This window comes from Dama dama, chromosome 27, assembly GCF_033118175.1.
Source record: "Dama dama isolate Ldn47 chromosome 27, ASM3311817v1, whole genome shotgun sequence".
NCBI classification, from domain to species: domain Eukaryota; kingdom Metazoa; phylum Chordata; class Mammalia; order Artiodactyla; family Cervidae; genus Dama; species Dama dama.
Window position 1 is genome coordinate 25,743,919 of NC_083707.1, and position 17,030 is coordinate 25,760,948.

General features: G+C 38.5%; 1 protein-coding gene across 1 annotated transcript in view; it reads left to right on the plus strand.

Moving 5' to 3' along the window:
- KLHL14 (kelch like family member 14) overlaps positions 1-14,250 on the plus strand; it is a 110,186-nt gene extending 95,936 nt beyond the window's left edge. Inside the window, exons 6-9 of the mRNA XM_061130833.1 lie at positions 6,344-6,534; positions 6,615-6,773; positions 9,908-10,065; positions 12,143-14,250. Coding sequence (XP_060986816.1) covers positions 6,344-6,534; positions 6,615-6,773; positions 9,908-10,065; positions 12,143-12,283 — 649 coding nt within the window. The 3' untranslated portion in view covers positions 12,284-14,250. The remainder of the gene's footprint in view (positions 1-6,343; positions 6,535-6,614; positions 6,774-9,907; positions 10,066-12,142) is intronic.
- The last annotated feature ends 2,780 nt before the right edge of the window (positions 14,251-17,030 follow it).

Sequence of the window (17,030 nt, forward strand, 5' to 3'; positions counted from 1 at the left end):
TTACTATGCTGAGAAGTTACCAAACCGATTAAGAATAATAGAAACACATTGAAAGTCACCCCTAGGGTCACCCACTCTTACAAAGCTGGTTGGGCAAATTCCTCAGATATCTTGCCTAATCAGAGCTTCCAAACGAGTATAATGCAAGTGCAGACACCCTCCCAGTTCATCAAGGAAATGGGCCCATGATCTCCAGGCTTACTCAACCATAGGTCAACTCACGAATTGTATGCCTGCTGCCTATGAGGTTGCTGACAGAAGGGGTTAGACAGAAGTACAAAGATGAATGTAAAGCTCAAGAGTTGTTTTGGTCTCAGATTTAGGATTTGATTCTTCAGTAAGAAGAGGGCAAAAATGAATGATTGGATCAATAAAAATGCTTTGGTGAATTCAATTTTGTTTTCAAAAAAAGTAGACATTTTAGGTGTTATTCTTGTGGAAATATTACCTGCCAGCTAATCTAGGAAACAAAAAAGAAAAAGAAAAAAGAGAGGGCGGGGAGGGAAGAAAGGATAGAAGGAGGGAGGGAGGGAGGGAGGAAAACCACTTGGGAAGCACCAGTAACAAAACTTAAGTTTCACAGAGTAAGTGAAAAGCAAGAAACGTACGTCAAAGAAGTTCCCAAATTTAAATATTTTGTTTCTAGCAGCCTTACAAGAAACAATGAGAAGCAATATTCTGTTTAACAAAATCTGTTATTTTTAACCTGATGGTAAAAGTCAAAAGTTGAAACAGATAGTGAAAGAAAGTGTTAGTGACTCAGTCATGTGGGACTCTGAGAACCCATGGACTAAAGCCTGCCAGGCTCCGCTGTCCATGGGATTCTCAGACAAAAATACTGGAGTGGGTTGCCCCTGCCTACTCCAGGGGATCTTCCCGACTGAGGGATGAAACCCACATCTCCTATGTCTCCTGCACTGCAAATGGATTCTTTACCCAGTGAGACATCAGAGAAGCCCTCTCAGTATGACTCTTGAGGATATGAACTGACCACCTTAAGCTTCAGAAAGGGCTTGTAAAAATCTGTACTATACACAGGTTCAAAGTGTATTTGTAGAGGGCATCGATAGTCATTTGAAACTTATCTCAATTCATTGAATACCATCTCTGTGGTTGGGACAGGAGTTGGAGGGGTGGAGGAGGGAGAGAAAAACAACTTGAAATACAGATAGTGTCATTCCATTAAAAAAATCTTCAATAAGCTTCCTTTTGCCCCCAAATAAAATAGCCTAATCAGGTGTGCTCTTCATGTGGGGAGGAGGGACAGGAAGCATTCCCAGGAGAGACCCAGTATGGTAAAATTTTAACCTCAAGCAAATGTTCACAGTTGCTGATAGACCATTAACTATCCAGTGCTTCTATGATGCATTTCATGAATTCTCACTTTGGGCATGCAAGGGCCTAAGTCAGAGACTCAGAACCTTCACTATTAAAATTTCTACATAAAAATGCACTTTTCATCAGGAAGTGAAACCTACTGATTTTTTTTCCCCATTCAGAACCTAACAGTGACACTGTGTGGATAAAGCTAGGAGTACACATGGAACATCACATTAGGAATGTCGGGGATAGACAGTTCTGACAGCTCCCTCGAGTGAAGAGAGGAAGGAGCAAGATCAGAAAGAGGGAGAAAATTAAACTGTAGACAAGATAAAAGGAGTTCACACTGCCAGAAGATCTTTCTCTGATTCTCCACTACCTAAACTTAATTTAATAGAGAGTTTTGTGCTTGTTATGACTAGCATTTTTTCTCTTCTAGACCAGAATATAGTACATATAATACACAGAAAAACTTAGAATATAGTATATTGCAACTAACATGGTCCAAATTATGGAATTGGCCCACTAAAGACGGTTTATTAGTAAAATTAGTAACTTAATTATTTCAGAGGCTCCAAAACTTGTAATAGAATCATACAGAAGAGGGATATTGACCTACCCTGTGTCAATGATGCAAAGAAATATCTGTTACTTTCATACAAATTTTCATAGACATGTCAGTCTTTTCCATGAAATATTTTAACTTGAGAAGGTAAAAGCACTAGTAAAGCAACCTTGACCCATCATATTCAATAAGAGAGCAACTGAAATCTGGTTAGAGAAATGGAAGGAACTAGGGTCTACCTATGTGCACTTAATTTTGCTATTGTTTTTAAACCTAATTTTATGTTTAGATGAGTTTTTATGTCCTTATACCAAGAAATTTCAAAATTTTAGGTTTTCAATTCCCTTAATAATCTGATTAAAAATTCCCCTCAAAATCTTTTTCTCCAAACATATGCCTCCAAAAAAATGCACATTCACAACATATATGTACACATATTTATAATATATTGAAGAGGGAAATGGCAACCCACTCCAGTGTGGTTGCCTGTGAAATCCCATGGACAGAGTAGACTGGTGGGCTACAGTCCATGGGTCACAAAGAGTCAGATGTGACTTACAACTAAACAACAGCATTATATGTGTGTGTGTGTGTGCATATCATTTTATTTAAAAGATTTTTTTTTACAATTTCAGAGCTTCACATACACCTCAGAAGACATGGGCTCAGGTTAGCAGCAAACTTTATTTAGTGAAATCTGTCTCACCTGTTCATGCGCCTTCATAACGTTATCTCTTTTTCCATTATAGTTCTCTTCATCATCTTTCTGAGTTTTCTACAGCACACATTTCTGTCAAAACCATCAAGAAAATATAGGGAAAAAAATAGCCAAAAAACTACTCTCAAATAAACAATGATGCTAACAAGTCCAGGACTATCCAGAAAAACTGAACGTTATATTCCAGCAATCCCATTTTGCATATACAGTGTATCCAAAGGAACCAAAACCAAGATCTTAAAGAGACGTCTGCACTACCATGGTCATGGCAGCATTACTCACAAATGCCAAGATATGGAAACAGACTAAGTGTCTGTTGACAGATAAATAAAGAAAATGTGGTGTGTATTAAATATGCAAGTATGTGCTCATTGCTCAGTCATGTCCAACTCTTTGAGACCCCATGGACTGTAGCCCTCCAAGCTCCTCTGTCCATGGAATTTTCCTGGCAAGAATACCGAAGTGGGTTGCCATTTCCTCCTTCAGGGGATCTTCCCAACCTAGGGATCAAACCCATATTTCTTGCATCTCCTGCATTGGCAGGCAGATTCTTTACCATTGCACTACCTGGGAAGCCCACACACACACACACACACACACACGTATATACTAGAATATTATTCAGCCACAGAAAAGAAGGAAATTCTGCCATTTACATGACAAACATAGATGAGACTGAGGGTGATTACACTAAGTGAAATAAGCCAGACGGAGAAAGACAAATACTGTATATCACTTATATGTGGAATTGTATTTTTAAAATATTTCAAACTTAAAGAAATGGAGATTAAAGTGGTGGCTGCCAGGGGATAGGGGTGAGGGAAATAGGGAGAGATTGATAAAAGGATGCAAACTTTCAATTGCAAGATGAGTAAGTTTTGAGGATCAAATTACAGCATGATAACTATAGTTAATAACACTTATTGTTTACTTGAAATTTGGTAAGAGAGTAGATCTTAAGTGTTCTCACCAAACAAAAATAGAGGTTAATATGTGAGCTGATGAAGTGTTAATTAATTTGATTGTGAAAGTCATTTTACAATGTATGCATGTACCAAATCATCACACTGTACCCTTGATGTTTATTTTAGTTTTGTCAATTATACCTCAATAAAACTGGAAAAAAACTGAATACATCACCATCTATAACATATGCCATATGTATATGGGCTTCCCCGGTGGCTCAGTGGTAAAGAATCCTCCTGCAATGCAGGAGACACAGGAGATGCGAATTTGATCCCTGGGTTAGGAAGATCCCCTGGAGAAGGCAATGGCAACCCATTTCAGTATTCTTGCCAGAAAACAGAGGAGCCTGGCAGGCTACAGTTCATAGGGTGGCAAAGAGTTGGACATGAACGACTAAGCATGCATGTATATGGTACTAAATTGTGTTTAAAAATTAAAGAATTTAGTCATCACTGAAAATGCCATTAGGAGAAGTTTATATGCAAACATCACAATGGCTGCTTTTTATTTTTTTTTAATTAGTTGGAGGCTAATTACTTCACATCATTTCAGTGGGTTTTGTCATACATTGATATGAATCAGCCATCGATTTACACGTATTCCCCCATCCCGATCCCCCCCTCCCACCTCCCTCTCCACCTGATTCCTCTGGGTCTTCTCAGTGCACCAGGCCCGAGCACTTGTCTCATGCATCCCACCTGGGCTGGTGATCTGTTTCACCATAGATAATATACATGCTGTTCTTTCGAAACATCCCACCCTCACCTTCTCCCACCGAGTTCAAAAGTCTGTTCTGTACTTCTGTGTCTCTTCTTCTCTTTTGCATATAGGGTTATCATTACCATCTTTCTAAATTCCATATATATGTGTTAGTATGCTGTAATGTTCTTTATCTTTCTGGCTTACTTCACTCTGTATAATGGGCTCCAGTTTCATCCATCTCATTAGAACTGCTTTTTTAAAAATTTTTATCCAGATAATGTCAACTGACAGTTCATGAGAGTGAACAAAATGTTGACACTATGACAAGCACTTTACAGTATGTCATATGGCCAGGCAATCTGATTCCAGAGTCCTAACCGTTCATCAAGATGCTATATACTGCTTCCCAGAGGTCTTGACACTTTATAAACACAGCTTGGAAAATCTTCAAACAATATAGGTTTACCTGATTCAAAACCTCTAGGAATCTTTATTTTGCTATTGACTTTGCCCAAGAGTCTTAGCATCAATTTTTATAAAATTTTATAAATAATTTTTATAAAATTTTATAAATTTTTATAAAAACCATTAATTCATCAAACATAAGTTATGTTCTCTGAGGGGCTTGTGCATGCATGCTCAGTTGTGTCCAACTCTTTGTGACCCCATGCATAACCTTGCAGGCTCCTCTGTTCATGAGACTTCCCAGGCAAGAATACTGGAGCAGGTTGCCATTTCCTCCCCCAGGAGATCTTCCCGACACAGAGATCAAACCTGCATCTCCTGAGTCTCCTGTATTGGTAGGCAGATTCTTTACCACTGAGCCACCTGGGAAGCCTCTGAAGGGCTTGGCACGTCACAATTATTCTTTTCCAGTATTGACCCACATGTTATCCTTATGAAGTATTTTATTCCAGTAGCATCAGTGAGAAAAAAAGAAGCTAAAGATTAAAGTCTTGCTTAAGATTTCAACCTTGTCATCCTAACTCCAACTTTTTGAGTACTCTTCCAACTTCTTTTCTCCCTCAGCTCTTATTTATTATTAGTTGCTAAACTTTACATCTTCCTTTAATATATCTTCCATCACCACTTTCCATGTCTTCTACTAGAACTCTATATCAGGTCCTCAATCTCTCACTCCTAGATTGTATTCTCCCTCAGAAAGGCCTTCCTGTCTCCAATCCTTTCAATACAACTTGCATGTCTTTTGCCTTTGAAGGAAGGTGAGGTAATTTAATAAATAGTCTTTCTTGAAAAGAGATTTAAAAATATCCTATGGCTTTGTAAGAACACCAAGAGTTACACAGATGAAATTCCTAAGAGCAAACTTTCAACACTGTATTCAGTCTGAAAAGTTTCTCTACTTGCAGTCATACTGGGGGAAAAAAGAGAAAAAAAAAGATAATTGAAGAAAAATTTTGATGATGTAGTTCTCTTATAAATTGGGAACAATGACCCTTGAAGGACCATAAAGAAAGTGAATGTCAAGATAATTTATTATTGTTACATTATCTACCTCATTTTTCACTTTGTCTTACTGAGCTGTGATATCTTTACAAGGTACCAAATATCCCAAACATTAGTGAACACTTGAATAGTGTATAAAAGCAAGATAAAAAGAGCTGAAACAAAGAGTTGTAAATTTCTCCTCTACTGTGATTTTAGTGTCAATAATGTTAACCAGGATGGGCATTACGGATGATCACTATTCAAGGTCTCTGATTTAGCAAGGAGTCATTTGTGTAATGTCCAAAGATCTGTACCCCTTTCTGGGGCTTCCCTGATGGCTCAGCACGTAATGAATCTGCCTGCAATGCAGGAGACACATGAGATGAGGCTTCAATCCCTGAGTCAGAAAGATCCCCTGGAGATGATCATGGCAACCCACTCCAGTATTCTTACCTGGAGAATCCTATGGACAGAGGAGCCTGGTGGGCTACAGTCCAAAGGGTCACAAAGAGTTGAACATGACTGAGTGACTGAGGAGGATGCCCCCGCTTTCCCTGACTGATTGGGCTACTTTGTGATTTACAGAGGGGTGTTTTTTTGTTGGGTTTTTTTTTTCATTGTAGAAGAGCCAGTTTCTACGCATGCCGGTTGGACAAACATTTATATGTGATTGGTGGACGGAATGAAACTGGTTACTTGTCCAGCGTGGAGTGCTATAACCTGGAAACAAATGAATGGCGTTACGTGTCTTCTCTGCCACAGCCTCTGGCAGCTCATGCAGGAGCAGTCCACAATGGGAAAATATACATTTCAGGCAAGTCATTCCTCCACTTTCTGCTACAAAGTTCAGTTCCAAGGCACTTCTTGACTCGTGTGTCTATGTTTAATTCACAGGGGGTGTACACAATGGAGAGTATGTCCCGTGGCTATATTGCTATGACCCCGTCATGGATGTCTGGGCTCGAAAACAAGATATGAACACAAAACGCGCCATCCACACTTTGGCTGTGATGAATGATCGCTTATATGCAATTGGAGGAAATCATTTGAAAGGTCCTCTTTTTTTAAAATCACAATAACATTTGCATCTCATGTTTCTTGCTAAGGGGGTTTCTTGTTAGATAATCATAGTTAACCAAGTATAAAACATGTTGACCAAATAAAATCTACTCTTTGCAAATTAGCAGTACCCTTGGGCAAGCACTTATTTTGGCTCTCCTGCAGATAGGATTATTTTGAAGTTACCACACACATTAAAGAAATGAATAATGATGTCTACAGAAAATAAAAAACAAGAGCATTAATAACTGAAAAGCACAAACAATTGGTTGTAACAATGAATTCAGTAAAATAAATTATCCCTTATCACCAAGTTATAGTAATGGATTTTTTCCAGAAAATTGTTTTTGTAATCATCGTAAAGAACCTTTTTTTTTTAATTTAGAGCTGCACAAAGAAATGAATGTGATTTTTCTTAAAGAAAACAGAATTTCATGTCTAAATTTAGAATTCTTTGAAGAGTTGAATATCAAACCATCTATGATTCTCAAATTCTTTCCATTTGCTTATTTAATAAGTAACATTGTATTCTTAGAACCACATGTGGCTCTTTTCCCTCCTTATTATGTATATGGCAGCAAGTTTTTTGTAGTTTGTGTGCATGTGTGTAGCACTGAATTTTACAGGAAAGCAGAGAGAGCTGTGATGCTGAGAACATTGTGGAACCACTTTGAGCTTCAGTTTTCTCATCTGTAAATGACAAAGCTGGTCAAGTTGGTCTCCAAAATCTCCTCCAGTTCTGACCTTCCATGATTCTTGAAACTGAATGAAATGAAATACAGGCCATCTGAGCATGGCACATAAGGCCATTCTATGCATTTGTTTTCCAATCATATACCCATATATGGGATTTTTGGTGGCTCAGATGGTAAAGAGTCTGCCTGCAATGCGGGAGACCCAAGTTCGATCCCTAGGCCAGAAAGATCCCCTGGAGATAGGAATGGCAACCCACTCCAGTATTCTTGCCTGGAAAATCCCACGGATGGAGGAGCCTGGTGTGCTACAGTCCAAAGGGTCACAAAGAGTTGGACATAACTGAGCAATTTCACCTTTGTTCATGCATTTATTTTCCAATCATATACCCATCTTAAACCACAGGTTAGATAAGGATATTTTTTCTGTTATTTTGTAATACGTATCTACCCCTAAATGTAATAAGTACTGGATAAGTGTCATTTTTAAGTATTTTCAAGTTTATAATAGTTAAAGCATGTCATCACAGGTGTTTATATAATCACCTGTGATTTATATAATCTTTTACTTTAAAAAAAAGTAAAAGATTTTGAGAGAATTGAATATTCACTTAAGAAAAGCAGTTAAGTTTTGTCTGTAAAAGTGAGACTTTTGAAGCCTATTCGTTTGGTTTCAAATCTCAGCCTAGCTACACGCTGTGTGACTTATTTAGGTTAAAATTCCATCTGTTCCTCAGTTTCTCATCTACAAAACGAATATAATGTAGAAATGTCTATAGGGTGGTTGAGAGGATTAAATGAGTTCCTTCATATAAAACATTTAGAAAAGAAACAGATTATTATAAGCAGTCTATAAAATGCTTGCTTTAGCTATTACTATTTTAAAGCTTTTTCAGTTCAGTTCAGTTCAGTCACTCAGTTGTGTCTGACTCTTTGCGACCCCATGAACCACAGCACACCCGGCCTCCCTGTCCATCACCAACTCCTGGAGTTCACCCAAACCCATGTCCATTGAGTCGGTGATGCTATCCAACCATCTAATCCTCTGTCGTCCCTTTCTCCTGCCCTCAATCTTTCCCAGCATCAGGGTCTTTTCCAATGAGTCAGCTCTTCGCATCAGGTGGCCAAAGTATTGGAGTTTCATCTTCAGCATCAGTCCTTCCAATGAATATTCAAGACTGATTTCCTTTAGGATGGACTGGTTGGATCTCCTTGCAGTCCAAGGGGCTCTCAAGAGTCTTCTCCAACACCACAGTTCAAAAGCATCAATTCTTTGGTGCTCAGCTTTCTTTATAGTACAACTCTCACATCCAAACATGATCACTGGAAAAACCATAGCCTTGACTAGACTGACCTTTGTTAACAAAGTAATGTCCCTGCTTTTCAATATGCTGTCTAAGTTGGTTATAACTTTCCTTCCAAGGAGTAAGCATCTTTTAATTTCATGGCTGCAATCACCATCTGCAGTGAGTTTGGAGCCCAGAAAAATAAAGTCTGACACTGTTTCCACTGTTTCCCCATCTATTTGCCATGAAGTGATGGGACTGGATGCCATGATCTTAGTTTTATGAATGTTGAGCTTTAAGCCAACTTTTTCACTCTCCTCTTTCACCTTCATCAAGAGGCTCTTTAGTTCTTCTTCACTTTCTGCCATAAGGGTGGTGTCATCTGCATACCTGAGGTTATTGATATTTCTCCCGGCAATCTTGATTCCAGCCTGTGCTTCCTCCAGCCCAGCATTTCTCGTGATGTACTCTGCATATAAGTTAAATAAGCAGAGTGACAATATACAGCCTTGAGGTATTTCTTTTCCTATTTGGAACCAGTCTGTTTTTCCATGTCCAGTTCTAACTGTTGCTTCCTGACCTGCATACAGGTTTCTCAAGAGGCAGGTCAAGTGGTCTGGTATTCCCACCTCTTGAAGAATTTTCCACAGTTTATTGTGATCCACACAGTCAAAGGCTTTGGCATAGTCAATAAAGCAGAAATAGACGTTTTTCTGGAACTCTCTTGCTTTTTCAATGGTCCAGCGGATGTTGGCAATTTGATTTCTGGTTCCTCTGCCTTTTCTAAAAAGGAGCTTGAACATCTGGAATTTCACGGTTCACGTATTACTAAAACTTTTTAATAAGATTTAAGTAAATCTTTACTGATACTCCAAGGTAAATCAACCTTTGCCAATGACATCTAGCCAGGCATTTTTGCTTTAAATTAATCCAAAACATCAAGTGTTGGGGTTTGGGAGGATTTTTTATTCGTTTGCTTGTTAGGTCTTTCTGACATCTTCCGATTGCACCCTTAAATTTATACATACATCTGCAAAGGTATAGCTGTCTATTTCTTGGCTCTGGTCATTTATTTTAAAAGAAGCCCTACCCTTAAATTGAAACCCCGAGAGTTTATTCTTTGTTAATTCCATTTTGCTATGTCACTTAGGTTTCTCCCATCTCGATGTAATGCTGGTGGAATGCTATGACCCAAAAGGTGACCAGTGGAATATTCTCCAGACACCCATTTTAGAGGGTCGCAGTGGTCCTGGCTGCGCAGTGCTTGATGACAGCATTTACCTGGTGGGAGGCTACAGCTGGAGCATGGTACGTGTCTGCCTTTACCTTCTCGTCCTCCTTTTTGCTTGTGCTTACTTTTCATTTCCCTCCAAATGTGTTACCACGCACACAAATACCTTTTAAGAGTATCACGTTTATATGCACGCAATAAGTTACTTTAAGCAGTAAAATAGAATCAGTGTGGTTGGTGTAGAGCTGGCTTGCTGTCTGGTCAATTGTATCACAAAATGCGGTAGGTCTCAGCTTCTCTCCCATCCTCATGCTTTCCAGCTAAAAGTCGGGCTGAAGTGGTTTTACAGATGTCTGTTAAATCTGTTTAGGAGAGTCTGAAAAGTTTCTGACAGGCAAAGCGTAGAAAATGGAAAATAATGGTTCAGTTATCCACAAATTCTACTTAGGATTATGTAATTTGCCATTGCTTTCCACTTTGCCCCACTCTTTACCATGAAAATTTCCAAACATACACAAAAACTGAGAGCTGAGTGGGCCCTCATTAGTGTACCATCCAATTTCGAAAACCTATCAGTGCTTTGCAATACTTACTGTATCTCTCCTCCTTCTAAAAATTTTTGGTTGAAGCAATTTGAAGCAAATTCTAGACATATTATTTCAACCTAAATGCTCCAGTATTTCTTTGTAAAAAAATCACTTGTTTATATAAACACACTATCATTATTACACCCAATAAAATCAACAGTAATTCCTTTATATCCTATCCATTTTCAAGTTTATCCCATTGATCTGGAAAAAAAAAAATCTGCTTTTCAAATTGACATGTTCAAATTAGGATTCAAAAGGCCTCACTTACATTTCGCTATTATATCTCAGACATCCCCCACAGTCTGGAGAATTACGCCTACCCCTCATTCTGTCCCATACCGTTGACTTGTTGAAACAGCAAGGTCAGTTATCTTATAAAATATCCAACATTCTGATATTGGCTAATGATTTCCTTGTGTTGACATTTAAAAATAGTCTTCTATCTCCATAGTTCCTATAGACTGTTATTGGTAAGGACCTGAGTTCAGCTTTAAAAATTTTTTTTTAATTTATTTATTTTATTAATAGCAAGAACATACAGGAGGGGGGCTATGTAATTCAGATGACATATCAGAAGACACATAAGTCTAATGGTCTACACAGCCACTTTTGAAATGATGACTATATTTTCCTATATATATGTGTTGGTTTTATAAGATTAATTTGGGGTTTTAATAATATTAATTAACCTCATTTCTTTTGCATCCAACAAGATTGTTATTTAAAGTTTTGAAGAGCCTTTAAAAGTTATAGTCTTGTGGAAGTGAACTGTATTGCTATATATCACTGGATATTCATCTATATCCTTATTTGCTGGCGTACATTGCTAGCTGCAAAAGTGGGTATGTTTGGAACCAGAAGATGATTATGTTGGTTGGGATTTTTGGGTTTTTTTCTTGCCTATGGTAAAAAACAAGGCTGCCTTGGTTAAGAAAGGGAAATATACAAGCACTAGCCGCTGAGGTTAACAAAGGAAGCAATATCAAAGACATTTTTTATTTCTCATGTGGCCCCTTGAAAACAAATAGATCAACATGTGAAGAAGTTGACAAATCTTCATTTCCAGTTTATTTTAAACTGGTTTTGAAACCTCTGTCTCTGATTCTCTATAGTAATAAGATTAAAAATGGAAAAGTGAGGTGATAATCTAAAATCCAATTTACTTCAATTATTTGAAAGTTTAAGATAATTATTTCTTTTTTAAAACTTAAACGAGGGATAACTTCCAACTTGGGGTAAGTTATCATAGAATATTTAAGATAAATTTTCCTTTTTAAAAACTTAAACCAGAAGGATAATTTCCAACGTGGGCTAAGTTATCATAAAGGATTTGTAAACCATCTGGGGCATTATAGTTGCTTGACTTTTATTATCAGCCACACATACACCCAAAACCTTGCTGGCCTCAAATTCTCCCTTAGAATACAATAATTTAAAATTTATTTGGAATTTTTTAGCAAGAGCAGAGAGACAAGACTGTCTTCCCAATGTAGATGTGATAAATAAGGTTGCCATGGCATTTCTCTGAACAGCCTTCCCTAAGGCTCTCTGCTCTCCATTCCAGGGAGCCTACAAGTCATCCACAATTTGCTATTGTCCAGAAAAAGGCAGCTGGACAGAACTCGAAGGAGATGTGGCAGAACCGCTGGCAGGGCCAGCCTGTGCAACAGTTATCCTGCCCGCCTGCGTACCTTACAACAAATAACAGCAGGAAACCCCGGAACTACGCATTCTAGGAAGCAGTGACAAGTGACATCCCTATTGTAGCCAGAACAATGCATTCTAATGGTACATCTGCCGAAACCCACTTTAGTGTCTGATGATTTACAAGGAGCTACAAAAGGAAAAGACCTGTTCTTGAATGGAAACTCTGTCTGTAACTCGGATCACATCAAACTTCCTGTGGTGACAGACTCTTCTATTTCAGACTGGTTTTAACTTGTCCCAGCTTTACGAAATCCCCTCATGTGGATCTCGACTTTCAACAGGATACAGAAGATACAGAAGAGTGCCCCCCCGAGAGACCTGAGATCAGTATTGTGCATTGTAGTTTACCTGCATGTGATCTATGTTGAAGTTTTGGGGATATTGTGTTCATGAATGATTCCAAATTTGACCCACCAAAACACTCATACTCCATTACAGAAATGGCTACTGATTCTATATTCCTAACCTGTGGCAGCTTCACAGATTCTGTAGGCAACACAGTTATAGAAACTCATGTAAGACTGAAGAGGAATGTTTTTTTTCCATAGAACTTCATTTTATATACCTTCTGCCCCTCACAGCACCTCGTGGGAACCGAGAAGCAAAAGATATTTGGCTCTTGTAGCAACTTCTTTCTGCCCTGTCTGTTCCAGGCTAACCAGAGTCATAAATTCTGTGTCCTCAGTTTTATCCAAAAAATTAAAACAAAATGCACTGTTCAGTTAATAGAGGCTCAGGCTTTCTAATTTGGGGTAGCATATAAGTACTGAACAGGGCCTCCCAGGTGGTGCTAGTGGTAAAGAACCCGCCTGCCAATGCAGGAGACTTAAGAGACATGAGTTCAATCCCTGGATTGGGACGATTCCTTGGAGGAGGGTATGGCAGCCCACTCCAATATTTTTTGCCTGGGGAATCCCATGGACAGAGGAGCCTGGTGGGCTACAGTCCATGGGGTCACAAAGAGCCTAAGGAGCAACCTGTAGCTCCTCAAACAATAGCTCTCCCTCTTCCACACCTTTGGCTCTAGAAAAGACTCTAGATGTGGCTCTAGAAAAGCACCTGATGAACCCTCCTTCCCCTCAACTCATTACATTTCTTTGTTGTCACCAGAGATGCCTGGGCTCAGTGAAGCGAGCCATCACTAGCTGTCTTGAGAAGCATGAGGAGTTTAGGAGCAGAAGGTCAGAAAAGGATGAGACAGTATCAGTGTGACCTACAATAGAGAAAAACTAGCAGCAACATGGATTTGATCTTCAAGCTCTTCAGAGCTGCCACAGCAACAGTTAGGAATAAATCAAAGCCTAAAATATTTTGTGAATCACCCAGAGATGTTTTCAAATCCCTCAACAAGTATGTCGTTCAAAAATAACCACGTAGGGAAGCCACCGATTAAAATTGCCCTGGTGACAGTGTTTCACTGTGGAGCATGTCAAGATGGATGGGTGTACTGGAATCCAATGCCATTTCTACAGTAAAGTGCAATCCTTGTTGTTTTTGTATTTATTTGTATGTTCAGATCCAAAGGATCCGTTGTAAAAATATATATATATAAATATATATATCCAGTGGAATCAACTTTTCATTTCTTTTTCCTTGACCGCATATGAATACATAGAAAGAAAGGTTACAGTACTTTGTGATAAAATTCCCAGCCGATGTCATGAAGAATACAAGGTCTCCTTCAAAACCTTTTATTGTCAACAGTCCCCATCTCTTCCCAAAGTCAGTTTATACAAGGGTATTTGCTTTCCTTGGACTTGTTCTTCATTTATTTTTTATTTCTAGCCAAAATAAATAAAAGCATTTATGAGAACTATAAGTAAAGCTTTCTGTCTTTCAGAAAGGCGTAAACTATTAGAAAGTGAAGAGTGAATAAATAAATAAGTCACAGAGAATGTAAATTTTGTACAGTATTAGAATGTGTAAATGAAGCTTGCTTGGAAGGGGAAAACTTTAAATAAAAACTTTATGTACTAATTCAACTGTCTCTCATATTCTGACTTATAAAGCATGTGTATAAATCTACACACTAAGTTGAGGGTTTGTAATTTGTAAATGCATAAATATTTTTATTCTGCAGATACACTTTATCAATTTATTTAGCTTCCTGGCCCTACATACATGTATGTAATATTAATGCTAAAGATTACAGAATGTTTCAGAAAAAGTGTTGTGAGTTATAAATCATGAACTGAATCTGGTTTTTCCATTGTAAAAACGTTACAATGAGGCATACTTATCCAAGATCTAATAACAGAGTACTTATAGAAATTATTAGAGGCACCTTATGCATGAAACAATACTTGCACTCTTTCTAAAGGGTACCCCTTTAGAAACCCTAACCTTAAACCCTAACCCTAGCCCTAAATGAATCACACATTTAATTAAGTCAACTCTCTAAATATACAGTGTTTCGTTTTATTTTTAGAAATCTGAGGGGGAAAAAAATTGTTCAGGGCAAGGAAAGGATGGGGCTGTGGAAGACAAGTAAGAGAAACTGAGGCATGTGGTTGCAGGTTTGGGCAAACTTCCAGGCAAAAAAGCCTGCAAACTAGAAAGTATTTAATCCTTCCCTGGCAAATCTTCCATTATTGATGACTAAACTGGTAATTAAAGGGTCATTTGACTCTCCCCAATATTCCACAGAAGCAAGAGTAATGGAGTTTCTTTTACCCACTGGAATCTTCAGCTCACCATGCTAGTGTAGCATAGCAGAAAAGGCCCTTCTCTATGGTAGCCTCCTCTTCTCCTGAGCCGATGGCCAGTTGTTGCAGAACTTCTTTCTAGTACTCTGAAGCCTCAAAAGCTCTAGTGCTGACCAGTTATCATGATCAATTAAGCAATTATACTTGGCTTTCTCCTAACCCCAGGGTCCACCTACTTTAAATCCATATGTGTGTGTACTCAGTCATATCCAACTCTTTGCAACCCCACGGACTGTAGTCCACTAGGCTTCTCTGCCCATGGAATTTTCCCGGTAAGAATACTAGAGTGGGTTGCCATTTCCTTCTCCTTAAGTCCATGACTAGACTAAAACTGGAAGAGAAAACATAAGGACCAGATTTTTTTTAATTAGTTAGGCTGTGTCTGTGGTCTTAAAGTTAGTATCTGTGTTTGTATCTCCCCTGTGAGGGCCAAATTTCTCGTTTCCCAACTGCTTGACATATCACTTAACCAACTCATCACTATCAACACTGTAAGTACCAAGTATTTATTGAGCATATCCTCAAAGGCATCGCTGTAAATTCCAGGCTTCTGATTAAACTTGGTTCTCTAGGTCAAAATATTTTTAAATGAACAAGAAAACCAGCTATAATTGGATTGGTAAAGCATAGCAAAGCCAATTAATACACACTGGTGAGTATCTTAATAGACTGAGTTCCCGTGGATGAGGTAGAAGGAAGACCATGACTGATCAAGCCTGACTTCCCTAGAAGCATCTGACCTAGAGAATGTTGAAATTTTGGCGGAAAATAAAATGGCAGTGAGAAAAAAGAAGAAAGGTCAATGTAAGGAGAAAATATCCAAATTCTTAGTATGTTTGGTACAATGGTAGAGTGCTATGCTGCCTTGTGCATTAAATACGGGCCTTATATTGGGTTGTGTGTGCATGTGAAGTCACTCAGTTGTGTCCAACTCTTTGTGATGTTATGGACTATAGCCCAGCAGGCTCCCCTGTCCATGGGATTCTCCAGGCAAGAATGCTGGAGTGGGTTGCCATTCCCTTCTCCTGGGGTTTGAAGCCACATCCCTTATGTCTCCTGCCTGGGCAGGCAGATTCTTTACCACTAGCACCACTTGAGAAGGCGTATATTGGGTGGGTTTCTTAATAAAGTTCTCCTACATTGGTTGACTCTCAGGTTTGGTGCATAAACAAAATGTTCAGTTCTATCTAGAGATGCAGACTGAGAGTGTGCGTCAAGAATAACACACAGTGGGGTAGGACTAAGGAAAAAGTCTTCTACAAATTGAAGCTTGAGTGGCCTGTTCTATTCTAGGCTGTTGCCTAGCATATATTAAAGACTCAGTAATTATCAATTTTTAACATTTGCAGGAGTAGCATTACCTTAATGTTTTTAGCTCACTGATATTGTTAAAAACAAAATAGTTGGAGTGACTTGACATTTAGGACTGTCTACTCAGGCTCAGAATAATTATATCACTTCAGGTAAAGTGGTCCTTGATTGTGATCTCTCCTTCCATTTTTTCACTTATTAAGTTGACTCTTTGTGACCTTCCAAAACCCCTTTAAACAACAGAGTGACATATGAGAAAAGGCAGGGGAAGGGGAACATTTGGCGGCAGGATGAAGTCACCCTACATTTAGAGAGCTGGCAGGCTCTTGACTCCCAATCTAGTACCTCAAATCTGGGTCATTTGGAAACTGATCGAACTAAATTAGGAAAGTGGAATAAAGGAATAGGATTTAGTTATTGATTCAAAGTTATATGAACAATATTATAACAACATAACACTTCCACTGACTTCATGTTTGTTATGGATCAGGAATACTACCGGGCATTTCATGTGTTTTCTTATTTCCTCCTCTAGACAGTTCTATAAAGCAAATGTGAGTCATGTACGAAAAGTAAGGACACACTCTCAGAAGGGATGAACTATTTGATATACAGCTCATAGGCAGCAGAACTAGGATTCAACCTAAGGCTTTAATCTAACCTCCAACCATCATATTCTCCTGCTAACAAAGTTCATTTCTTAGATCAATCATTTGAAGTCATGTAGGA